Source organism: Scomber scombrus, chromosome 16 (assembly GCF_963691925.1).
Source record: "Scomber scombrus chromosome 16, fScoSco1.1, whole genome shotgun sequence".
Lineage (NCBI taxonomy): Eukaryota > Metazoa > Chordata > Actinopteri > Scombriformes > Scombridae > Scomber > Scomber scombrus.
In genome coordinates, this window is record NC_084985.1 from 27,404,059 (window position 1) to 27,431,918 (window position 27,860).

General features: G+C 38.0%; 1 protein-coding gene across 1 annotated transcript; it reads left to right on the top strand.

Annotated features, from left to right (window-relative positions):
* The first annotated feature begins 1,552 nt into the window (after positions 1–1,552).
* Positions 1,553–27,343, top strand: scin (scinderin). Its single transcript, XM_062435744.1, has 16 exons — positions 1,553–1,865; positions 9,411–9,565; positions 11,655–11,816; positions 11,924–12,073; positions 13,487–13,579; positions 14,336–14,468; positions 14,587–14,675; positions 16,145–16,360; positions 17,778–17,899; positions 18,539–18,629; positions 20,705–20,875; positions 20,978–21,155; positions 21,258–21,379; positions 23,597–23,674; positions 23,760–23,820; positions 26,313–27,343. The coding sequence occupies exons 1-16, from the start codon at positions 1,673–1,675 to the stop codon at positions 26,474–26,476; spliced, it is 2,178 nt and encodes a 725-aa protein (XP_062291728.1). The 5' UTR covers positions 1,553–1,672; the 3' UTR covers positions 26,477–27,343.
* The last annotated feature ends 517 nt before the right edge of the window (positions 27,344–27,860 follow it).

The following is a 27,860-nucleotide window of genomic DNA, read 5'->3' on the forward strand; positions in this document are numbered from 1 at the left end:
GGCCAAGCACAATAAGGTTTGATAACAGGAAGTTACAGGTAATCCAGGCCTTTATGTCTTTAAGGCATGTTTGTAGTTTAGTTAATGGTTGGATTCATCTGGCTTTATTGATAGATATAATTGAGTATTGTCTGCATAACAATGACAATTCTAAAGGAAGCATATATAAGGTGAATAGTATTGGTCCAAGCACTGAACCCTCAGGAACACCGTGTTTAACTTTTGTTTGCATGGAGGATTTATCATTAACATTTACAAGCTGAAATCTATCAGATAAGTACGATTTAAACCAGTTTAATGCTGTTCCTTTAATGCCAATTAAATGTTCAAGTCTCTGTAACAGGATTTGATGATCAATGGTGTTGAAGGCAGCACTAAGATCTAACAGGACGAGGACAGAGAGAAGTCCATTGTCTTTATATGGTAAGACATTTTAAGAAATATGATTTTTCACTTTGTTGCAATAGTGAAATGTAGTAGTATCAACCTCTTTTCAACCTCTGTGTGAGCTGATGCCATGGAAACAATTAGCTTAGCTTGGCATGACTGGAAAATGGGAAAGATAGCTAGCCTGACTCTTTCTCACTAATTAACACTACAACTCTGTTTTTACATTTCTGTTGGAATACACACAAGCGACTACTACCAGGGCTTGAGGCTGAAGCCAATGCTGAAGTACCTTTAGGTGCCACATATGACTGCTAGATACTCCAACTGATTCCTTTTCTAAAAGCCTCATTTCTCTCAAGAAATAAGGTAATGTAAGGTAAAGTATCTTTATTGATCCCCTAGGGAGAAATTCAAAATTGAGGTTTCAAAGTGGGATGTTCCTTTGATTTACATAGTAAGGACAGCATCAGTCTTTTTTAGTGGGAGTGGGAGGTACTGGTAGTCATTATGGTCTCATTTCTAAATTGAGGTCCTAAGTGCTTTTAGTCATTTAGGAAATTGTTGCTCTATTGATAAGATTCCAAGACATCTTCTTGATTAGTGTTATGCGAGCTTTGATTGACAGCTGTGGGTGACAGTACAATAACTTCCCTGTTAACACTTTTTATGTACAGTAGCTCAAATGTGCAGTGAGGGCTCGTTTCCAGAGCATGAAAGGCAACGCCTCAAATAAAAAGATGCAACCGATCATGAGCTGCAAGTCTGGGCTTCAATCCAGCATCACACTTTACTACGTCCATCTTTATTTACTTTATATTTTTATATGTGCTGCTTGTAAGTTTCCACTAATCTACAGATGCTAGTATTTCCTATTCACTGATATGAAGCCTACTATCCAGTCACTTTATTGTTTTGATGATTACTTTATTATTACATTTAGTTTTCTCGTGTATATTTTCTTCCATCACCAAATAATCCAGAGTGGGTGTGCATGTGCATTTGTGATGAACAGCTTTATTCATGCATGTGTTTTTAAAGGCTGCTGCTGTGTGTGTACTTTGGCAACATGTGGACACACCCACTGTGTGTGTGTAAAGGCTAGAGAGAGCAGACTTCCCTGCTGCTGCACAGTCAGTCAGTTAGTTAGTCAGTAAGTCAGAAACAGAGCAGCAGTGTGTGTTTGCTCTCAGCCACCCCACCTTCCAACTTCCTCTCACCTCGCACGGGATCCTCACTCATCCTCACAACCCTCAGAACAGCAGCAGCAGCAGCAGCAGCAGACATGGTGCTCGAACACAAAGAGTTCGCCAAGGCAGGCAAGACATCTGGCCTGCAGATATGGAGGATTGAGAATATGGAGCTGGTTCCTGTGGTTGAGAGCTTACATGGGAGCTTTTACACTGGAGATGCTTATGTGATTCTCTCCACTATCAAACAGAGGGACAACTTCTTCTACCACCTGCACTACTGGCTGGGTAAGCAACTGAAGCCTTTCACTTTCTTTTTTATTTTCTCTTTTTTTTTTACCCCCGTCACTGTTGGTTTATACTGTTGGAAAATAAGGGGAATGAGTGATAAGTGGGTGCAATAATATACCATATAGTCATATTCTAGACACAAGAGGAAAGTGATGTAGAAGAAGCACTGCCTCAAGCATGTTCTCAGAAAGCAACAGATTGACATAGATAAGCTACATAAGAAGACATTATCTTTTTCTGCAATGTAATAGCAGTTATCTACATTTATCAGCGATCATAACCGCTGTTTTATATATACATCAACAACCTTTGCATCTATAAATGATGTGCAACAGCTGGCCTTAAGTGACTTCAGAGAGACTAGAATTTTTACAATTTTTCCAGTTTGACCGCCTACTCAACCACAAGCTTTTTTACACACAGTCACACACAGTGTGTCAACAACACACTGACAATTATCATAGAAGCTGTTTTTACACTGCGTCCGTATGGAAACATGTACACAGTGACACAGTGCTGTTGTTAAAACAGAGGGAGTACAGTGTCTGTGTCATAGAGGATGACAGGTTCAGTCATTACCATCAAACCACACACACACACACACACACACACACACACACACACACACACACACACACACACACACACACACACACACACACACACACACACACACACACACACCACCCTGCTAGCACAAATACTCACTAGAGCAACAAATGTGGATTATTTTGCAGCTGAAAATAGTCGCAAAAAAATTAATTATCAAATGATTCTAATTCATTAAAACTACAGTGACGAGATTTTATAAGGTATAAGTGTCTACTCTTTAAAAAACAATTAAAATGATCCTTTAATTATCAACATAGCAGATGTCATATACATTTTACTAAATTAATTAAAAAGACAAATAAACATAATTGTCTTGAGAAACGTTTTTGCATTTATTTCAATCTTTTAAGCAATGCTGCAACAGTATTTTGGGCGCGTACGTGATGCAGCAGAATACAAAACTGCCATCTCATGACTTTCACCCTTAAGACAACAACATGAGAACAGAGCCAAAACACATGCATCATATGTTCAATGTCACTATTAAAACTACATTTTTTTAAAAATAATTTCCTCTGAAACACATCTACTTTAAAAATAAATTGCATTAACCCTTTTTTAATGTTGTGGGCAATCCAGATCAGGGTTGAACAACTATTCAACATTTCATGGACATCGCAATATGGCCCACTGCAACTTTTGTTAAAGGTGACATACAGTACCGTGCAAAAGTCTTAGGCCACCACCATCATACAAACAGAAAATACAGGAACTATGCACACAATATTTAACATTAATTATTAAAAAAATATTATTAATTGAGGCTCCATTCCATTTAGGTTTAAGAGAGCCAGTTTCCTGCTATTGCTCCAGTGTAAGGAGAGGTCTGAATACTTACACACTTTAGCCAATAGAAGCTGCTTTCTTTTCTGTTTTTAATACAGCGTACACATTTCTTGAATTTTTCTGGTTCTATTCTAATAAAGAGACTGAGAAATTATTATATATGGTCATTATAGCATTGATAAAACAACTAATCTAATGGTGGCCCAAGACTTGTCAGAGAGGACTGTGTGTTAATAGCAGGAACATCTGTCAAATTCAGTTAAAAATCTGACATTTCCAAATCATCTTTTTCAGCTGACACACCTCAAAGTCCTAGAAACTACAGGAAATGTATATGTAGTAGTAAAAAACAGAAAAGAAAACAGCTTCTATAGGCTAAAGGGGCAAGTATTTAGTGTGACCTCCCCTGTGCTTGCTCTCTTAAACCTAAATGGAATAATAATATATTATTATAATTATAATAATAATGAATAATTAATGTTACATTTTTTGTACATATTTCCTGTATTTTCTCTTTGTATGATTGTGGTCACTTAGACTTTTGCACAGTACTGTATGTGTCAACATGCATTTTACATTAAATATAGTGGTGCTGCAGAGCTGCCCTGACCTATACATCATGTTCTACTGACTTTGTTTGGTACAGATGCCTGCCAAAATCACACCATAATCATTTCAATATGTTTTTCAATGAAAAAAAATGAAAAAAATAATGCAAAAATCATCATATTGCAAATTATATCGCAGTTTCACATTCACCACCAGCAGTTTCAACCCATAACTATATAGTCATTTGTTAGGGACACTGATTCCTTTTTCATTGCTGTAGGCACCACAGCAATATCCAAACTCCATTCACCTACATTCTATTGTCAGAAATCTCACAACCCTTTAAGTTCAAGTCTGGTGGCATTCTTCACTGACAGCTGCTCTTGAATGCTGAATATGAATGTGTTAAGTGACTTCAGGAATGCTGACTGACTCACTGGTGCAGATGGTTTCTAAAACGAAATTTTTGTAACAGTGATTCCTGTCAGAGAGCTAATTATCCTCCAATGAAGAACAAACAGTGATTAATTTAAATGACTTGCACAGAATGCCATATTCTGCATGTTTGCCCCAGAGCAGAATAAGACCGAAAAGTGGTGTCATGAGGCCGATTCTGTTCAAAAAAAGAGATGTGATTACTCAGCAGGTGGTCACACAAGTTAGAATACTAAAGATACCCTTGGTGGTTCATTACCATTTGTTTGCAGCACCTCTCAGCACAAACACTCTTATCTAGTGAAAGAAAAACTTTCCATTCTGGCTGTGAGACACCACAAGTATTCTCTAAGAATGAGGAAGTAAATTAATGATGCACGAACAAGAATTTGCGTACAACTTGAGCTTTTTAGCCTCTTTTAGTGCATTGTTTTTGTTTTATGGCCTGCAAAAAACACTCAGATGAACCCACAGTACACTGTCTGCTCAGCACCAAACAACAGACACACAGTTAGAGCATTTAGCAGGTAAAGAGTCCGATGTTTTTCTCAGGAGTTGGTGGAGACTAAAACGGAGCTGAGAGAGAGTGAATATTGGACTTGCAGGTGGGCACAAACATGACTCCAAATGAAAATTAATGTTCTGTGTCTGTTGGATATGTAAACAGGCAACACCTTGGCCACATATCAGCTTTATGGTTTAATAACAATCCAGTGTATCAGTGTATTTAGCTTGTTCTCCTACCCCCAAGTGGCCAAAAAAATAAATGAATGCAGCTTTTAAAAGATGATCCCAAACGTTGTTAAATGTTATGCTATGTACAGTCAGCCTCTAGTAACCAATCTGAACACCTCTAGCCCTTCAGGGTCTCCAGAGGCTTGATTGTTGAGAACTGCTGAGCATCACTAAAGCAAAGTATCCTCTCAAATCATACAAGAATCAGTTCCTTTTCAGGTATCTTACCCACATTTAACTGAACTACCACAAATAGGATAAATGGGGTGTGGACGACTACATTTTGCTACCTTATAACAGGTTCATCTGGCCATGCAAGCAAAGAGTTACAATTAATGTAAGGCTAGAGAAAGACTAGAACGTTATCCATGATGTATAACCAACAAAAACAAAACACCAAAGTTAAATACATATTTTCCATAAATCTAGCCAATCGGATCAAACACCCCCATCCATTTCTAACTTGTTCATCTTTCTGGTTTTCCTGAGATACATGTAGATCTCATACCAGTTCTTCTTCTGTTCAGAAGATACTTTTTGGAGAGCTTTACCTACAGAAGGCTCCCACATTTGGGATCATCAAAACCAAATAGTTCTCATCTTAAAGATATTGAATTCTGTTTATCGTCCTGCATTTAAAAAGTGGCTGGACCTCCTCAATACAAATGTTTCACTATTATATAGATGTTGCTTTGGTGAAAAATGTAGTCAAAGCTTGGAAACAAGAACGTTAAGGGGGCATGACTCTGGTGATGTCATAGTGATGTTATCAGATTGATCTCAAAGCTACAAATCTAAAACAGGTCTGTATTACAAACTGGGGACATGCATTTACAATTGTATGTATTGTGTCCCAAATTAAGGACTAAAAGACAGAAATTATAAGCCTGTTGTTGCTTTGAAGAGTCACTAATATCCTATTAGTGACCAACATACTGTAATAGATAAAAAGGGACAGTTTTCATTCTGGTTGTAAAGAACTTCTGAGGTTAACAGACACAGGTTTGAGCAAGCGTGCTTCCTTTCTGTCTTCACTCCACTTCCTCTCAGAGGGGAAAGTCAGTATGACTAAGATGTTTACATCTTTCTAAAAACCCATCAGCATTAATCATTAACCACGGTACATACAAATGGACAGTTTAAATCCTTCCTTCATGATGCACTCAACCACAAAACATTTTCCATGCAGTTTGTGTGGCTTTGAGAAACAGCTTAGCCCACAGGTTAAACCACTGTCACTCACTAACAGTTAGACTGTAGTCAAATCATCAGTCAGAACAAATGACAGTATAACACAACAAGCAAGTTGACACTGAATAAATGCATTGACATCTAAGGGCCTGATGTACTAAAGGTCTGCGTGTGTAGAAACGTGTGCAAACTTGACATCACCCGCAAAAAATGTGCAAGCTGATCTACTAACACAGTGCACTGAGGTTTGTGTCTTTCAACTGTGCAAGATAGTACACGCTGTCCATTTAGTAGTTTACCATAATGAATGTAATATTAGTAGTTTACCATAATGAATGTAATATTAGTAGTTTACCATAATGAATGTAATATTAGTAGTTTACCGTAATGAATGTAATATTAGTAGTTTACCATAATGAATGTAATATTAGTAGTTTACCGTAATGAATGTAATATTAGTAGTTTACCATAATGAATGTAATATTAGTAGTTTACCATAATGAATGTAATATTAGTAGTTTACCATAATGAATGTAATATGAGACGTTTTAACCCCAGTGTGTAAAATACAGAGAGGAGAAAATGTAAATATGTTATTTATCACACACATTGTGATTTACCAAACCTGAAGGTATTATTTCTGACGCTAACTGCGTCTATAAATAATACCTTTGAAGGACAGGTATTAACCGGCTGCTCACAGATGACTTTTGTCACTGTGGAGAGGAGGAGACGGATTTCTTCCGCCCGTGTTAATATATTTTGGAGTGGAATATTTGTGGTTTTACTAACAGCATTGACTTTGTCACTCATACTCTCCATATGTGGGTTTTTCTGGTAATATTAGTTTTTGTTATAACTCAATATATTAGTTAACCTCTTCCACTAGAACCTGATCACATTTCATTTTGTGCTTGCAGCTTTTCTGCTCGTCCAAACTCTCCATAAAGACACAAAACCCTCATTTAAATACTGCTGTCTGCACCCTGTTGCACCTGTTTTCATTTACTCAGTTATTCTTATTATTCTTAGTAGATCACCCGCAAAACGGATTTAGGAGTTGACAAGATCCGGAGCTAAGCCCAGAACACCCAGAACCGGGGTCAATTTTTTGCTTCGTATGACTACTGCCTTTTAGGGCTGCAGCACCAAATGCTTTCTCAAAAGCACCCAATCTATTTTTTCTGTGGTTAAAGTCACTTTGTCGGAACAGTGACTTCAACCAGCTGCCGACTGAATCTGAGTGAGTTTATAACAATTGTGATTAAGAGTGAAACTTCTGGAGACATTTCAGTTGAGGCAGTGTTATAGAGTGAAATGCAATTAAAAAAGAATGCAAAAAATTGTTAATAGGGACCCAAATAAATCAATACTACTACTACTACTGTTTGCACCTAGCTCCACCCATGCCCATGCTCAAAAAGTGATTTTTAATGATGCAACGCGTTAGTTCATGCAGGACACGGAAGCCATACTCCCCAGCTGTAATCAGCTGACAGCCACTGATTGAATCAGCATACCTTATCAGTCACACACCAATCACAGCCATTCTCACAGCAAGGCGGTCCCTTTAAATATGACTCCTACCTACACTGATCTACTTCACCGTTGCTCACACTGCTGCTGGCAAAGCTTGCTTCCACCACCCCAGCCTCCACCTTTCTGGTTCAGGGTCCCATCATGGCTCTAGGGTCAATCTGCAATTCATGTCTTGTTTTCGGCCCACTCTGCATAGGGGGATTTATCATTGCGCTTCCTGTTTTTAGCTCAGCATGCTGCTGGCTAATCCAGAGAGCATCTTAGAGCGGAGCCTTCAGAGTCAAGTAAAACTGTATTACCATTTGTTGCAATAAATGGTTTAATCTATGACGAGAGTGTTCCTGACTGAATGATCATTGCCATGTAGCTACATCAAAGAGAATGAAATACCATACTCAGGTCCTGGTGATTGTAGTAAACAATATAATACAAAATAAAAAAGAACAAATACACAATAGGCATAATGAGTCAATAAAGTAAATAAAGTAAGATATAAGAGGTAAAGTGTACTGTCAGAGAGAGAAACCTCACAGACAAAGAGGAAATACAGCAGCATGCCACTGAGTGATATAATATATAGTTAAAATCATGATAAAAGCAGCAACAAGATGGTAGCAGCAGCAGTTGATTGCAGTTCAGAGTCTATAAAGCAGCTGTTCTCCAGTCTGGTAGTTCTTGTCCGGATGCTGCGCAACCTCCTGCCTGAGTGGAGGTGAGGCAAACAGTCATTGGGTGGAGTCTTTTATGATGGAGGAGGTCCTGTTCCTTCATCTGCAGTAAGGACAGATGGTGACATTCAGGAAGTTGTGGAAGAGTTCCACATCAAATTACAAGTTTATTCTATATATTAAATACAGTTTGAATGGGATAAATATCATATTGTGGAGATATGTTAGGGTTTACATGTGTACAAGTTTGTAAGTTATGGAAGAAATCAGGTTATAGAATGAAAACAGAGAATGTGTTCATATGCACTGCAGTACCATGATTACTACAGTCAGTACTTACCCATACCTACTGCTATCATCTTAGTATATGACACTGAAGATTTGAGTCGTGTTGGATTATTTTGGACACGACTATTTCCTTTCCACCCTGCCACATCACTTTCTCTATCATGGGCTCCATCATGTGAGTGTACTCTTGTAAAAGCCTAGTTAGAAAACACAACAAAAAACTATATGGCCAATAAATAACATAAGATAGGATGAGGAAATTACATATATCTGTATTGATCCCCCTCAGGAGAAAGTCAAAATAACACAAGCAGTATAGTGTAAAAAAATAAATAAATGAAATACTATATACTGGAACAATCTCTGTATAGTAATCAGCAATATATAAATGTGGAATATGCAAAAATTCCTGAGATTATATACATATGTGCAATGTTCCTGGGATTAACATAGTAAAGACAACATTAGTATTTTTTTTGTGGGAGGTAACATCTGAGCTTAACCCTATTTAAAGAGGCTTTGTTCCTTGTTTATACTAAATTTGGGAAATCAGGTTACTATACAACCCCTAAATTAACCATATTTAATGAAGTACTTGTAGAGTAAATACAGTGAATGAACGTTCTGTGCTGTTGTCCAGCAAATACACAACAACCCATGGATTCTCATACAAATGCAACAGAAATGAATACATCCAATCCAGTGTCCTACATTGGAATTTGTGTTTTGTTGTTTAAAGGAAAGGAGTGCACCCAGGATGAGAGTACCGCTGCCGCCATCTTTACCGTGCAGCTGGATGACTACCTGGGAGGAAAGCCGGTACAGTATCGAGAACTGCAGGGCGTCGAGTCAACAGCTTTCACCAGCTACTTCAAGGGAGGGATCACCTACAAAGTACGGATCAAATTCCCTAGAGGCTCATGACACTACACTACATTTCACTACAGTGTCAGATTTAACAACATGGAGGCAATTTTATATAAAATACAAGCTATTCTAGAAGAAGAATTGTTTGTGCTAAGGGTGGCACTAGAGTAAAAGGCCATGGAGCTACAAAAACTTTATTGCTCTGTATTCACAGTTTTGCATGATGACATATTTTCAATGTCACTTCTGGACTTTTCTCTATTTCTAGAGACACATACAATTCTGCCTGAGTAAAAGTGCCAAGCTTGAAATGTATTGCAATACAGGACTGCTGATCCAAGCCTTTTCTGTGTTCTTCATGCCACTGAGTTCATGTATTTGTGCACATATCGGGTATTATAAATTCTCTCACTTTTCTGTATCCGATGGTTGCTAAAGGAAAAGCCAGGATTGCTAAAGGGTCAGTGACAAATAAGGTTTCAGAATCAGATTTTTATGAAAAAATACTGTTTACACCGACTGACACTGGGTTGCATCACATCATTGACCCAAAAACATCAGAAAACATCCTTAGGAGACCATGGATTTCCGTATTTAACTTTATGGCAACCAGCAGCCTTCAGTGGCTTGCAATTACTGCAAATGGTAGTAATGCTACTTTACTTTGATTGACTGTCCTTCATTAGCAAAGCCAATGAAATAAATCATTTCACGAGCAAGTAAGCAATCCCATCTGCTAGTAAAGACTGTGTGATACAGTCAAAAGCTGCAGAGCAATCATGTTAAGTGCACCTTCAGTTTACCAAATTAGATATATGGTGTATAAAGTTGATGTTTGGCCTGAGGGTAATGGAAGAGGAGATGCCATGAGGTCACAAAAACATTATTCAGTCTCTAGAATGAAAGGATTAATCACCTAGTCAGCATCAATACACTTTCATTTACATTTAGGGTTGGGGGATAATTTCAGTGATTGCTTCTGGGCAAAATATCCTTAATCTACTCCAATACTTGTTATTGTTGGCCACTGACAACCAAGATACTACAAACTCCTCTAAGTTTCCTTGCAATACATGGTGATAGGAGTTCATCATACCACATTGATAATGTAGGTGGATGTACATCAAGCCGCATGCAGGATTACAACATACAACATGATACCTAACATTTTCACAGTTTGACTAGACAAGGAGCTGATACCAAACATATACAGTTTTGGGTCCAAGAAAAAGATCAGATCAGAAGACTACAAAGTTTTAATCAATAGACATGACCGCATTAAATAACAATAAGTGCCGAGCTGTTTTGACAGTTCCTGCATGCTGCAGAACAGGAGTCATCATATTTACTACGTATTTCAGGAGTCACATGCAGTTTATTAATTATCTTATATTGTGTTTCATGTGATTTGTCTGATCTAGTCATTGTACAAAACTTTGCACCAGGTCTGGTCATCTAGGTGAACATCAAAGTCTTTTTCACAGCTATTTTAAATATTCATTGTAGTCTTATCATTCATAAGCAACTGGTCATATATACAGTACATATATATACTGTATATATGACCAGTTGCTTATGAATGAATAGTAAGTAATCAATTTCTTATTGATTGATGCTGCTTTCATAATAAGACTATAGAGAATATTCCGCTTTCTGCCACTTTTATTATATGCAGTTGAGTTTAAATAACTCCTGATTTGTAGGTAACGATAAAAGTGCATTCGACGGAGTTTGAACTTTTTCTAGTAGTTTCTGAAAATACTTTAGTGCATCGCCCAGATACATATCATGAATGTTTGTGATTCCCATCTCTAAACCCCACATCCATACAAGAAGATTCAAAGTCAGAATTATTAGCAATGGGTGATATTTGATTTTGGGATTTTAAACTCAAATGGATAAAATGGTTATATTCAGATTGATTTTCAAAGACCAAATTTGTTTGAACTGGAGTTTTAATAATGACTGCATCAGCTGGTTTTCCATAAATTCTGTTGCAGCATTATGCTTGGCTGCAGGGAACAGTGACTCATGGGACAGAAAGAGAAGTTTTGCATTGAGAGTAAACACAGGGCTGGAAGATGGTTGAAAGCATGCTGTGTTCTCTGCCCCTCAGACAGGAGGTGTGGCCTCAGGCTTCCAGCATGTGGTCACCAACGACCTTTCAGTGCAAAGGCTCTTCCACATCAAGGGCCGTCGGGTCGTCAGGGCCACCCAAGTCCCCCTCAGCTGGTCCAGCTTCAACAGCGGAGACTGCTTCATTGTGGATCTCGGAGATGTAAGTTGTTGTTGTTCTGGTGTATGTTTGCAGAGGGAGGGTTGAACCGGATTATCTCGAAAATCTAAAGGTCTATCTTGACTCTGCCTGTGTTTACCTATTTTTAGAAGATCTACCAGTGGTGTGGGTCCAAGTGTAACAGGTATGAGCGACTGAAGGCAGCACAAGTGGCCAGAGGTATCCGTGACAACGAAAGAAACGCCCGTGCTGAACTGGTTGTTGTGGAAGAAGGAAGTGAACCATCACGGTTAAAAGAGGTGAGTTTGATCTGGTTCTGTTTGAAATTCATTTAAGATATGTCTCATACAGAAACAAACTACTTAAGATCTAACAAATAATAAGTCATAGAATAAAATGATGCAATAGAGTAGATGGCAGGACTTAGAATATAGAGTCAGAGTTTATTCTTGACCTTGGGAACAGAAGTTTGCCACAAAAAAAAAAGAAAGAAAACTTTGACATTAAAGTTAGTAAGTGGACTGTGAGTTAAGATTTCACAATTTCTTGAATGGAAAGTTCACAGACTGGCCAGTAGAAGGTCTTAGCAAAAGTCATGGGGTTTCCAACATGAAAGGGTTCATCCACTGTGGAACACTGTTGATCCTCTGGGGAACATACACATTCAATGTCATTACGGTCTGCCCATTAGATTCTCTTACAGAGAAAATTTAAGTTTGCCAGAAAACCCATTAGGGGAAATATCTATACCACAATTCATATCGATCTGAGCTGTAGATATTTTGTTCTGTGGAATCAACCAACAAAGATCCTCAGACCCTGCTGCTAGCAGTAACCTACAACCAGAGTGAGAGTCTAAAGCTGTGCTAGCTGCTTTTTGAGACCGCAATTAAACTAAAAAACTAGATACCAGATGAAGAGGCTGGATGAAAAATCAAGAGATTCATGCTATGAGGACCATGAATGTCTGGGCCACATTCCATAGCTATCCATTCAATAGTTATTAAAATATTTCAATACAAAACTAACGACAATCTTATGGTGGAGCTAGAGTAAAAGTCAGAAAAATCACCAAAGTCATTAGAATATCTCATCTTGGAACCATGAATGTCTGATGATGATGAATGAATCAACCTCATGGTGGCACTAGAGGAGAAGTCAGAGGATCATCCAAGTTTGTAGGATATATCATCTGGGGAACATGAATGTCTGTACTACATTTCATAGCAATCCATTTAAAAGTTGTTGAGATATTTCAGTCTGGACCAAAGTGTACCAACTGACATTACATTACATTATGACTACAGCCTGACCATAAGTAATGATAACAAAACCCACGACTGTGTACTAATCTGACAATAACACATTTGTTGGTTTGCAACTATGCATGTGTGTGATGTGTAGATCAGTGCGAACCCATCTGCCTTAGCTGGCAGGAACACTGTTAAAGATCTCCACCCACCTTGAAATTCCTAGAAAAATCAATCAAATCTCTTAAACAATACTCTGAATCATGCAGTGTTGATGTTGGGCTCGCAATTTTATTTAGCATTACATCTTCCATTATTTCCTAATGTGTTGATAGTGTGGTTTTTGGTATACTTGTATGTTCTGCCGTTTCCTGATAATAAAAATTGATGCAGTTGTGTTTTTCTGCATAACTGTTTATATTCATGTATACGTTAATGACTTATAATATACTTTTTTTGCAGGTCCTAGGAGAGAAGCCAGAGCTATCAGAGGGAGATGATGATGATGACAAAGAGGCAGATGTGTCCAATAGGAAAATGGCTAAACTGTACATGGTAGAGTACTCACACTCATGAAAACAAATATCAGTAAATCAATGCAACTTGTGTCTGACTAACAATGAAAAAGGAAACAAGAGAAGCTTTGGCACTTTGTTGACTTAACAGGAAGAGATAAGATAACCTAAATATAAGACAAGATAAGATAAGATACCGGTATAATAATTATACTGGTCAGAAAAGAATGATTGACTCTACACAAAATGAGACACTGGACTCTCTTACGCTTTTCACCACTGCAGTCTCATGTATTACTGCATCTGATACTCTAAAAGGACTATCAGATATTAGTAAAGTGAAGTGTTCATATCTTTCCTGCTTCACTGGATTGGTCAACTAAGCAGCAACACAAAGCAATCAGGATGCTTTGCTTTCACACGCGCTGCATTGATAGTCACACACACACACACACACACACACAAACGCAGTCTGTAATGCTCGCTCCAGACTTCGGGAGATTGTATCTAATTTGCGGGTGACGCTATCAATATGTGGGAAACTCCTGGAACTTCCGTGAGAGTTGGGACGTCTGATGTGTAAACCCATTGCTGTGTAATTACAACACAAATCCCTTTCATTTAAAGCAGCATAGACTTTTATTTTAAGACAGTCATGCCATTTAAGCTCTCGCGGGCCACATAAAAGAACATGGCGGGCCGGATTCCACACATTTGCTGTAAGTTGAGCAGCAATGTGAGAGTCTACCAAACACCCAAACCAAACAGTCGATACATTATTTGTGTGTATCTCCAGGTATCTGATGCGACTGGGTCAATGAAAGTGACTGTAGTGAAGGAGGAAAACCCGTTCCTCCAGAGTGACCTGCTGTCAGATGAGTGCTTCATCCTGGATCATGGCCAAAACCACATGATATTTGTATGGAAAGGTAATCAGGCGGCACCACTGAAGTATTGCAGCATATGCTTTAAATGTCTCTCTGACTGTTCGGCATGTTGTGTGGCTTTTTTTTTAATCATCAGTTTCATCTCATTTATCTCCAACAGGGCACAAAGCCAACCCCAGTGAGAGAAAGGAGGCCATGAAAACAGCTGAGGGCTTCATCAAACAGATGGGCTACCCAGCCAACACACAGGTTCATCAACCACACATTCATTTTCACTTTTGCACTTTTACACTGCGAAAACAACACAGCGTGAATTATTAAAATGATTTACCACAGGTGTATGTCATATCAGAGTCGACTTCAAGTTTTCCATTTGTAAATAGCCTTCACATCAACATCCAAGTCACGATTACAATAGGGAAACTATCATGTCTCAAAGTTCTGATCATAGCAACAAAGGCTGTCGTTCAATGTAATGAAACCCATTGGATTAATGAAATGTACCGTTTATTATTGTACTACCCAACTGAGATGGCCCTGATCTATCAGGCTCTTGGAAACAGTCAAAATGATTTTCAGGTTCAGTTTTTAGACTCATGTATAACAGCAGTAATTACCGATTCAGTCCTCACTCCACTCATCATGAATGTATTTCCCGTGTGGCAGAAAAACACATTATTGTACATTAGTCTTCAGGCACTCCTTCAGATTACACTGAGCTGACCAAACACTTTTAATGTTGACTAACCCTAACACTCTCACTGTAAAGAGACCGGAAGACATTCCCAAAATAAGACAACCCCACTATTTCAAATGTAATATCATGAATTTAATGGTCACTATGGGAATCTTCAGACAACCAACTCTCTAATCATCTTGATTATGCGAATGCTCAGAAGATGATTACATGGACATTTTTCCCATCTCATCTATTCATCCAATACAATGTGAACAAGGAATGAGGCAGAAGTCTTACATAAAAACTGATCACAGTAGTACAGCTGGTCTATACAAACTTACCCAATTAGTAACTTCTGCTTGCTGTCTGACAGTGTTTTTCCACCTGATTGTGACTTATTTTGCTCAATCACTCCTGATTCGTCACCTGATTGAACAACATCCTCAAATGACTGTCATGATCAGTGTAGTGACTATATGAGGGGTTACACAACTGCTTCTCTCTTTGTGGCTTTTGTTGGATGATACATCATCTCTGCTTGTTTTCCCTGAATATTATATTTAATGAATGTGAGATCATTTCTTCCGATGCTACTGGAGGAACTTTCACAATCAATGTAAGCTGAGGATATCTGTTGTTGATAACTATCTGCTTGTGTATGATCAAGCTAATTATATATTTTACATCTGAGTTCAAAAGCAGGGTTTGGTTGGCAAGGATTGTTGTTTAAAGGAATAAACCAGTAATTTAAACTTCTACAAAGCTGGGGGGCTTGTGAGAGACACATGTTAAAAAGAATACTGGCAGATACTTATACTGTGAGAATTAGAGCATAGAAATGTGTCAAGCGCCAAAAATACCAGACCACAATACATGATGACAGTGTCAACGTTATTTTCTCAGAATATGAGAAAATAGTGGCCGTTCTTCTTTAAATTATATTTTTTTCTTAATGATATTCATTTATTTCTATTTTATTTTATTCAGTTTGTTCTTTCTGTGATTAAAATATATTTGACTCTGGTGAATATATTTCCAGATCCAAGTGCTGCCAGAGGGAGGAGAGACTCCCATGTTCAAGCAGTTCTTCGTGGGCTGGAAGGAGAAAGACCAGAGCGAAGGCTTCGGGAGGGTGTTCGTCACCGAGAGGATCGCCAAGATCCAGCAGGTGGAGTTCGACGCCTCGAAGCTCCACAACTCCCAACACATGGCAGCCCAGTATAACATGGTGGATGATGGGAGTGGAGACACACAGGTACAAACTCCAGCTGAAAGTGTAAGACACAACTGATACAACCTTTGGTTTTTTCTTTATTGGTGCAATATAAACAACTGTGGAATGCTGCATACAGCAGACCGTTTTTATGGCACCAGACACTATAGTTACAGTAAAGATGTGACAGGTTGAAAGTTCAACAGCTTCATTAAATGCAATAAAAACTGATGACTTATTATAAAGAAAAAAATGTTCTAAGAAAAAAAATTGAATTCAAAAATAAGTTGGGAGGAGTTGAGGGCAAGCTTGGTCTTCTGGAGGTGCAAAAGCAAGGCCCTGACCAACATGCCCCTCCTCAGAGGTCTAACTCTAATGTTAATATTGTTTTGACATTATTGTAATCTCCAAACTATACATAAACATTTTGCGACAACATCTCCAGTATTAAACTTCTGTTTCCCACGACCCCCTCTCTGTATGAAAAACCTAATCACAGCAACACTTATATTCCAGTTGTATGAGTCCATGCAGAGCCCAGCATCACTCTATATCATAAAAGTAAATATCAATCCATCGGTCAATAAATCAAACTTTATTTATATAGCTGCTTTCATACAGGTTCATGTAGTTCAAAGTGCTTCTCAGCTTATTCACAAGCTGATAATAAGATAGAACAAGAAAAGGAATAAAAGCAAAGAACAAAAAGAAAAAATTGAGAGCAATACACGCAAGAGAAAATAAGAATGATAAAAATGTAACATAAATAAGATAAAATTATAAATAAATAAATAATAAAAAAGAATGAATAAAATGTGTATAATATGACTTTTTTCACAGGATTTTTTTTTTTTTTTAATTGCAGCCGTTTCTTTCACTTCCTTTTTAAAAAAATTGTTTTGGCTTCTCTACTGGGCTTTTGGTTATTGTCCATTTTCCACTAAGTAATCAATTTTACCACACACCAGATAATGCAACAAACCACATTACATTGTTACATGCTGACCAATCGTCACTTTCCCAGCCATCAAAATGAGAAATGAAACAGTTAATCGTGAGATTTCATTTTCTTCACATGAAAGCGAAAATAATATTCAAAATCAAGGGAGTGTGTCTATTTCCGAACCAAAAAAAGAGTATTTTTTTCTCCCATCACGGAGAGCCCCTTTCTGATTAAGGGCCCCTGGGCACTTGCCCACAATGCCTGTATGGTAGATCCGGGCCAGCATCTGTCTAGTGTAACAGGTGAAATCAGTGCTGAACTGTAACTATAATCAAAACCTGCACCATATGTTGCTCTTGTTTAAAGTACAAACTCATTATTTTAGTGTTCCAACCCTCAACTTAACTGTCATCAGCTTTGCTTCCAGCAGAGTCAGTAGGCCTGAAGATTGGCTCAGTGACAGCTACTTGACATCCTCTATCTTTACCCATGAATCAAGCAGCTTCTTTCTCACAGATCTTCAGGGTGGAGAGCAGCGGCAGAATCCCCATTGAGCCAAACAGCTACGGTCAGTTCTACGGTGGAGACTGTTACATCATTCTGTACACGTACGGGAAGAGACAGATCATCTACACCTGGTAGGACAAACTTCAGGCTCTCAGATGGTTTTGCATGACTGACGAATAGCTGTGTGTGACTGACTATCTGCACTGAGCTTCCTGATTTAGCTTTGATTATATCTTTATAATCCGACTGGCTGGGGCCTTTCTGTGTGGAGTTTGCATGTTCTCTCTGTGTCTGTGTAGGTTCTCTCTGGATACTACAACTTCCTCCCACTGACCGAAAACCCAAATGGGTTTGTCCGCATTTTCCATGGTGGCCCCATCTGTGTTTGCCAATGTGGGCTTCAAGTGGGTTCTGACTGGGTTTCAGGTGGGGCCCCACTGGGTGAGACCCATGTAGGTCCCATGTTTCTGAAACAATATGGGGCCCATACAATTGGTCCTGGTTACGCACATGTCTGCTTAACCCACTAACATCCATTATGGGGCTCATACAGTCAGCTTACTTTTCCCAGTTCAAGCCCACTCAGTACCCACGTAGCCCACATGTAACCCATGTGGGGCCCACATGGACATACTGGATGGGAGATAAACATGTTCTGTTGGGAATGACAGAATCAGTTGAAACTCCACATTAATAATTTGATCCACTGTTAGTATAAAATCCTCACAGTGCAGCTTCAGACATACAGCATGTATTTTCTTTGCTTGCAGGCAGGGAGCCAGCTGCTCTTTGGATGAGCTCACAGCCTCAGCCTTCCTCACTGTAGAACTGGATCGTTCACTGGGAGGGAATGCAGTTCAGGTACAACCACTAACAGTCACAATGAACAGCACATCCAGTGGATGCCTGGTATTGCTCATACATCTGAGTCTCACTCAAGTAAAGCTCAATGTACTGTGCAGTGCTTTGTCACACCATGTAACACACTGTTCTGATTCAATGAACCAACGAGTCATTCATTTCAAGAATAACTGTGGTTTATCACAAGTTGGATCTTCTTTTAGCAGATCTGGAGATCATGAGATTACTTATATGTGTATGACTGTATTTATTGAGGTCAGCAGCAACAGTGAAGGACTTCTTGATGATTAGACTACATCGATTTAAAGAAGCTCCATACTGTAAAGCGTAGGCCTGTATGAAGACAGCAGATAGGACAGGATCCTGGAGGTCAGGGTGGTGATGGTGAAGAGGTTGGTGGTACAATGAAAGATAGAATGATATAATTACACTGAGGTTTAAGGAACAGCAACCAGGGATTGATTAATACAAGGAAGAGAAGATGATTGGTCGGACGGATAGTCAGACAGGCTTAACGTATTTAGAGAAGGAAACAAAAGTGAAATAGTAAAACCCGCCACTCAGACAGTCTGTTGTAAATGTCTCTCACTGTTTACACGCCTCCTGGTTCAATTCCCAATTACTGTAGTTGTATTGTATTGTCGTTAAGATAAGTGCTAGTTCAAGCACTTTATTGTCATTGTAAGGCACAATGAAATTACTATTGAGACAACCTCAGAGGTGCATTTATAATCCAATACAAATAGATAAATACAGAATAGAGATAAACATCAGAATAATCATACAAAATAGTTTACAATATTGACAATGATGCCAGCTGTTATGTGTTCAAGTCAACAGCATAGTTTATTATTGCATAAGTGTTCAGCAGCATTACTATTGCACATATAGTAAAGAGTGTATCACACATTCCAAGATATCAGATATCAGAGTTTTATGGCATTCGGGAAAAATATATTTTGTAATCTGTTAAGATAAGATAAACTTTAACGTCCCAATGGAAATATGTATTAGGCATCACAGAGCTGCAGTCAAGCAATACATTACAATACAATACACAAATACATAATCAAATATACATAACTAACACGACAATGCAGAGGTGCACTAATGCAAAAAAAAAAAGAAAGTGCTGCACACAGCTGTAAACACACACTGCATTAATGATCAATGATCAGCTGCAAACATTAGCAATACTGGTCATAATCAATGCAACTCAAGACTGCTCAAACAATGCCAAGTGAAATACATCTAGCTAGATGAAGATATTGCTGTATAGTTGTATAGTTACAGTTCACCTGCACAATGTCAGGTGTATCACTTTCACACCCAATAAAAATGTATTTATTTTAACAGGTTTAGAGACTGTGAATTGTGTAGCATCAGATTAAAGTAATAAATGCTTTGGTATCACAAAAGGCTTTTATTGCATAAAGAAGAAAGGTTCCTTTTTTCATATAGTACTTATCTAATCTGCCCATCAGGGAAAAAGATATATTACCATATGTCACTCCAGTGATCAGGATAAAGCAGGCAGTAAATGAGCAGGATGGTTGTTAGAATCCATTCACACAACATTCATCACACGGGACTGAAACTTTTGGAGATTTAATGGAGGTCAAATATCGTCCAGCACATATGAGTGCAGGCAATAACAACAAGTACCTGGATAACACATTAATGAATGTGTCCTCTCTTCATGTCCACCAAGAAAAATCTCATTTAAGTTTATTTGTTTTTTATTGTTCTGGAGTAAGTCCAGTAATCTATATTAATAGGTTTAAGAATATTAACCATGCACATAACTCATGGACATATGTTTAAATTACTGACTGGTTCAAACAGAGACTTTATACCATATGCAGGTCAAGTTATAGCAATGTAACCATTTTCCAAAATTTCAGAAATGACTTTGGTCATTACAATGTTATCACAACTGATAGAAATGATGCCGAAAGTTAAGACACAAGTTGTTCTAAACCATCATTTTCTCTATGTGCCATGTCTAGGGAAATCTCAACTGAAAATGTTTTTATTTCTGCTGCTGTTTTATTTCTTTGTTGTTGTGGTTTCAGGTCAGAGTGTGCCAGGGTAAAGAACCCCCGCATCTACTGAGTCTCTTCAAAGGTAAACCCCTCATTGTATATAAGAGTGGTACGTCCCGTCTTGGAGGTCAAGCCCCCGCACCTCCAACCCGACTCTTCCAGGTACGAAGGAACCTGGACACCATCACGAGAATCGCAGAGGTGAGGATTTTTCTGTTGATTACAGGAAGTAGATTGATGACTGAGATATCTGAAGTTGTTCCATATGTAAAATGTGTGTGTGTGTGTGTGTGTGTGTTTCAGGTGGATACCGTCTCTACCAGTCTGAACTCCAATGACACCTTCCTGCTGAAGATGGCTAATGGGCAGGGCTATCTGTGGATGGGGAAGGGAGCCAGTGAGGAAGAGGAGAAAGGAGCTGAGTACATGAGTACAGTGCTGAAGTGTAGCAGCAAACGCATCGTGGAGGGAAATGAACCAAGTACACAACTTAGAACTTAGAACTGTCTCAGTCTGCTGTGACTTCTCTACTCTGTAATCAGCAGCCCATCACCTCTCATTTCACCTTGTGTGTGTGTTGCAGGTGATTTCTGGGCAGCTTTAGGCGGGAAAACAGACTACCAGACCTCAGAGAGGCTGGAGAATGAGGCCATGACTCACCCACCTCGTCTGTTTGGATGTTCCAACAAGACCGGCAGGTTCATAGTGAGTACAGTGTCTGTACACGTCCACTTTAATACAGAAAATATGACAAACATATCAGCCAGTGTGTCCCAAAACATTTAATCACCTTAAACTGTCATTCATACGATGTTGATGTTTAATGTGTTAATCCAGACCTTTCCTATTGTTTTTGACTTTTTAAGTTTGATGGGTTTTTAAAAAATGTTTATTTTTGGACTGCAGATTACAATATACATTTATCAAACAGGTAGTATCATCTCTATCATCTGCCATCCTAAATTTGACGATTTAACCCTTACATACTGTTAATACTCTACACCATCGTCAATTTTGACCCAGTCTAAGAATCTCCTCATAAAAAGTGTTTATACCACATTTTGAAGCACTGATGTGTTTAGAAAGCATCAATAGTGGATCTGACTAATCAATAAATGTGATTAAATGATTCATGTTTCAGAGAGCAGAGAGAGAAGAAAAAACAGCTACTATCACACAATATCATCATGTCCTATTTGACCTAAGACATGAAAATATAACATAGCAATAATGATGTAAATGTATTTAATGTAAAGTGAAAATGACAAGAACTTTATAGAACTGTGGGGTTTATTGTATAACCATTAGAGCCATCAGTCTTCACTGCTACATCATAAAAAGAATGATTAAAACTATTAACTATTCATTTAACATAAACACATGTCAATAGATAGTACGGCTCAATTTTGGGCCAATTTAGGAAAAGTCATCAAATTTGAAGGTAATAGAACATTTGGGGAGTTTTTACAAGTTGTCAAATGTCAAAATGGGTAAAATTTGACCTGAACACTATGTAAGGGTTAACCTTCCTGTTGTCTTTCCATTCACTGTGCAACTTGTTTGACTGTTTATAAAGCATATAGTAACAATTATCATCTAATTCTGTATGAGACCTTTTTAGCCAACTTCATTCTAACTTATTAAAGCTGCAAGCAGCGTTGGGTGTGACCTCGCACCCTTGCTCATGTCGGGCCGTGTCGAAGCGGAAAGGTTTCTGTTAGGGGCATTTAGACGCATTCAGACCCGGGCATTTATTGGACACTGCAATAAGTAGATATACATTACACACACACACACACACACACACAAACACACACACACACACACACACACACACACACACACACACATGCACAAACACACACATTCACACATATACACACACACACACACACACACACACACACACAAACACACACATTCACACATATACACACACACTCACACACACGCACAAACACACACATTCACACATATACACACACACACACACATTCACACATATACACACACACACACACACACAAACTCACACATTCACACATACACACTCACACACACTTCATTATCTACTGCAATCCTCTGAAACTGTAACTTGTTATAACAAACTATTCATCAAGATGACACAGAAATAGGTATAGAAGTAAACATGGTCAAAATTAGAAACACAAATATATTTCTATAGGTTACAACTAGTGGCAAAGTAGGAGGCCAAAAATCGTCGGAAATCCCACATGTAACAGACCTGATGTGCCTGCAAAATTTTGTGAGTTTTTGAGCAGGTTTAGGGGGTCAAATTAAGGCTCAAAGAGGCGGTAGAATAATGAACGATACAAGAACAATAGGGTCCTTGCCTCCAGGCAACGCAGGACTCCTCTGGAGTCTTCGCCCTCTTGCCTTTCGGCTCGGCCCCTAATTACCACAACTTTTACACATATTTTTGGAATTTGTGGTCAATCGGCCTCATTTAAATTTCCTCCCTTGTCACATTGTCACAAACTGAAATAAAGGTGTCATCTAAAAATGTGAACCTTTAAAAAATGTTTTAATAATAGACAGCTGCAACTTCACCTGCTAATCACCAAACCCACACTGACTGGGTTGGTATAATATCAGCTGCTTTGCACATACAAGAACCCCCATAGAAACTTCAGCACTGTTCATACAGTATATTAAAAAACTTAAGCAGTGAATCAGCCTTTTTATCATCACTCCCTCATCTAAAATATCTTCTGTTCTAGCACTACTGTTTGATTTGATGAGCTACTTTAAATTACCGGAGCCATCATGAGCTCCGGTAATTTACGAACACTTGAGCTGCGTGTTATATTCCTCATGTGATGAAGTAATCCCACATTAATCTGTGGTAAAATACTGTATATGACCACATTGATGAGCTGAGTGTTATCATGCTTTGTGCAGATTGAGGAGGTTCCAGGAGAGTTCACACAGGATGACCTGGCTGAGGATGACGTGATGCTGCTGGATGTGTGGGACCAGGTATACAGCTGTAGAATAACATGTTAACCCACCCATCCATCCATCCTAAGCTCATACCTCTAACACTGACTGTGTTGTGTTGTAGGTGTTTGTCTGGATCGGACAGGAAGCCAACGAGGTGGAGAGGACTGAATCTCTCAAATCTGGTGAGGCTTGATTCATGAGTGTGTGTTTTTTATGATTGACTCATGCAGCTGAAAGCAGGTTTTTCATTGGTAGGCACCAAGAGCATGGCCAGATCTACTATATGGGCAGTTTGGCAACTGCACAGGGGCTCTTGAGCAGAAAGGGGCCCTCAATGATGGGAGAAGAAAATAATGTGTGTTTTTTTTTTGGCTTGACCCATTCTCTTGATGTTAATAATTTTGGCCACTGTCAGAAACCTAGTATGTCCAAAACTAAATATGAGTTATAAGGTTTCCACCTGACAGCAGCGTTAGCCAATCAGAATGAAATAAAAGTCGTTTGGGGGACATGAGCTTCAGGGCCCAGAGGCACTGCTGGAGACACAACAGACACACAGTCACTGAGTTATTCATTTTTTCCAAAAAAAACAACAGATAGTGTATCCCAGCATGCACTGCATGAGACAGAAAGTACACCCGGGATAGGTCTACAGTCTGTCACAGCTCTGTACTGTAGGTGGTGCCCTAAGCAAAAGAAGCTTAATAATTCTTTGTGAGGTAAAAATATGCAGTAGCAGAAATATGAATGAACTGTAAAGCACCTAAATGTATTAAACTGCATCCTAAGTCCAGTTATACTGCTAGATGATGCTGCAGTTACATTTCAGGAGAGACTGAAACTGCTGTCAGTGTGTTTGATTTTCAAAAGCTTCATTTTAAAACATGCTATATCTAAGGCTATATCTGTTATCTCACTGTAGTCAGTTTTGTTTTATTTTATTTTTCAAATTTGCTCTTTCCTTTGTTTTTAATGTTTTTGTATATACAGTATGTTCTTTTTTTATTTATGTATGTTTCACCTAAGAGGATGAATAAAGTCTATCTATCTATCTATCTATCTATCTATCTATCTATCTATCTATCTATCTATCTATCTATCTATCTATCTATCTATCTATCTATCTATCTATCTATCCATCTATCCATCTATCCATCTATCAATCTATCTATCTATCTATCTATCTATCTATCTATCTATCTATCTATCTATCTATCTATCTATCTATCTATCTATCTATCTATCTATCTATCTATCTATCCATCTATCCATCTATCCATCTATCAATCTATCTGTCTATCTATCTATCTATCTATCTATCTATCTATCTATCTATCTATCTATCTATCTATCTATCTATCTATCTATCTATCTATCTATCTATCTATCTATCTATCTATCTATCTATCTATCTATCTATCTATCTATCCATCTATCCATCTATCCATCTATCAATCTATCTACCTATCTATCTATCTATCTATCTATCTATCTATCTATCTATCTATCTATCTATCTATCTATCTATCTATCTATCTATCTATCTATCTATCTATCTATCTATCTATCTATCTATCTATCTATCTATGTTTTTCTTCATCCTTTACATTCTCTGTTGTGCAGATTGAAAAATCAGGTTTAACTTAATTCAAGCTGCTACAGTTTTTAGACATTTGGTGTGTTGCGCCCCCTGCAGTACCCTGCACCCCTCACACCATCCATACTGTCCCGCTCATATAACCCATTCACACACATATTCACGCTTACAGGCAGTGTAGAGCCTCCAGTTCAACTACTTGCATGTCTTTGAACTGTGAGGTGAGAGATAACTGGAGTTCCCGATGGAAACCCACACAAACCAACTCTGCCTACTAAAAATTATTTTCAAATACAACATTTTGTAATAAAGCCACATGATCTTGGTTTTATCATTAACATATGGAGGACATATTTTATTTGAACCTATCTGTATACTTTCAATCTGATAAAGAGACTGAATTTCCAAGTTGTTCAGGGTAAAAGATGTTATGCTGCAATTTAATCAAATATTTTAGCAGCAGATTAATCGTATACACACATATTTTGTAGCAGACAGAGCTGCACAAACGCAGGCAGATACATTGCACTATATATTAAACAAACTTTATAAGTTGTCTGATGTGGTCTGAACCTCCAGATGTCTTTAAATATGTGTAAAATGTTTTAGAGGAAATCTATGAAACCATTATTTGATCCTCATCCTCTCTCATCCTTCTCATTTCTTTGAGTTGAGCACGATAACTACTTTTATTAAGACGATATATTGTCTCAGAAATAATCACGATAAACGATATTATTGTCATTTGAAGATCATTTTATACCACCGATATAATGATAATATAATAATATGGTAATATAAGGGGGGGATTGGAGCGTTATTTACCTTTAATGCTTTGATCATACGATAAGTCCATATATAGACATGATGATGTTGATAATTATGTTGTTGTACGATAGGTTGATCATTATTGTGACAGGTCTAATCTCCACACAACAGCATGGCATTTCTCTGTGTTGAATGTGTGAAACAGTTACCTACAGCCAGATGTTGCTGTCACACACACACACACACACACATACACACACACACACACACAGGCTACACTATAACCGTGTCTCCTCATCTCCTCTGCAGCCAAACAGTACATCGAGAGCGACCCGAGCGGCCGGGACAAGCAGACTCCCATGGTGGTGGTGAAACAAGGATATGAACCCCCCACCTTCACAGGCTGGTTCTTGGCCTGGGACCCCGCTCACTGGGATGCTGTCAGCAGCAGCATGAAGTCAATGAATCTATAGATACATCCATGCTGTGTGTGCTAAACATGTTTACTTCATCACAAATCTGTCCTTTCTTACATTGATTATATCTGCAGTGGCGCTCCAACTTCGTGTACGCACAGCTTTCACATGATTCATTTTTTATCAGGAAATACTGTTTCTAGTCATGTGTTTGTATAAGATTGAACTTCAGGCATGACACACATTGTATTATATATTATATTAATCTTTTGTTTGTTATTTGCATCCAAAAATATCATCCATGTTAAAAAATAACAAACAAAAGATTAATAAATTATAGAATTAAACCTTTTTTACATGTGAGTAATATTTCAATAACACCCTTATTAAGCATTATATTAACAGTTAATACATGGTTTATAACACACTGATGTGTCTGTAAGCACATTTGAAATATTAGTAAATGTATATTCCAACAGTTATAACTACTATGAATCATCTGTAACTGCTGTGTATGTTGTAATCATATTTAACACACATGAACTTACAACTAAAACATATTTTTTCATATTCATATAAAATGTGTCACATTATTTTGTCATTCATTATGTATGCATCTATACAGCAGTCCCAGATGTTTCACAGTAGTTATTAACTGTTCTTAAAATGCTGTAAATCTTGTTTGTTTACTCTTCTTTACAGGATCATTTAAACATTAAGATAATAATGAAATTCTATTGTTTATATATGCTTTATTTTTTTTATTGCATCCGCTAACAGAAATAAATGAATCATAACATTCTGCTCTCAGCAAACAACAAATGATGAATAAAATGGCTTCAATGCAATAAATTACATTTCATGCATGAAACTTTAATTATTGTGCCGTGTGTGTGTGTGTGTGTGTGTGGGTGTGTATGTGTGTGTGTGCATGCCTGCGTGCGTGCGTGTGTGTGTGTGCGTGCGTGCTAAATGTAAAATGTAAATAGTCTTGATCACACACACCCCGCAGCATGTGTTCCATACAGCTCCACACCAACAACACATAATGAATGTTTCCTCTTCCACACTCTCAGGGTTGTTACCTGCTCTCTATTCTTGGTACGTATGGAGTAAACCAGGGTCAATAAAATGTGTGAAATCATGTTCAGTAATAATTCTATTATGTTTTATGTTTAATATACATGTTATGTATATTGTCCTGTCCGGTTGTCTTGTCCTGTGTCATGTGTGTTTTCGTGTTAATCACTTATATCGCACTCAATAAGAAAAAGAGACAAATTCAAGAGAGAATATCTAAATATATTTTGTGCTCACTTAAAGGTCAAAGGTCACACAAACATTCTGAGATAAAGTTCATTTGTGAACATCTTTGTGAACAACATATTGTCACATTTCTGTTTTCCACCGCTGCTGTCACATGTTAAACTGTCAGTATGCG

Coding starts and splice junctions, on each gene's coding strand:
- scin (XM_062435744.1), top strand. CDS start 1,673: ATGGTGCTCGAACACAAAGAGTTCGCCAAGGCAGGCAAGACATCTGGC. Junction 21,380..23,596: donor ACAAGACCGGCAGGTTCATA/GTGAGTACAGTG, acceptor TGCTTTGTGCAG/ATTGAGGAGGTTCCAGGAGA. Junction 23,675..23,759: donor TGCTGGATGTGTGGGACCAG/GTATACAGCTGT, acceptor GTTGTGTTGTAG/GTGTTTGTCTGGATCGGACA.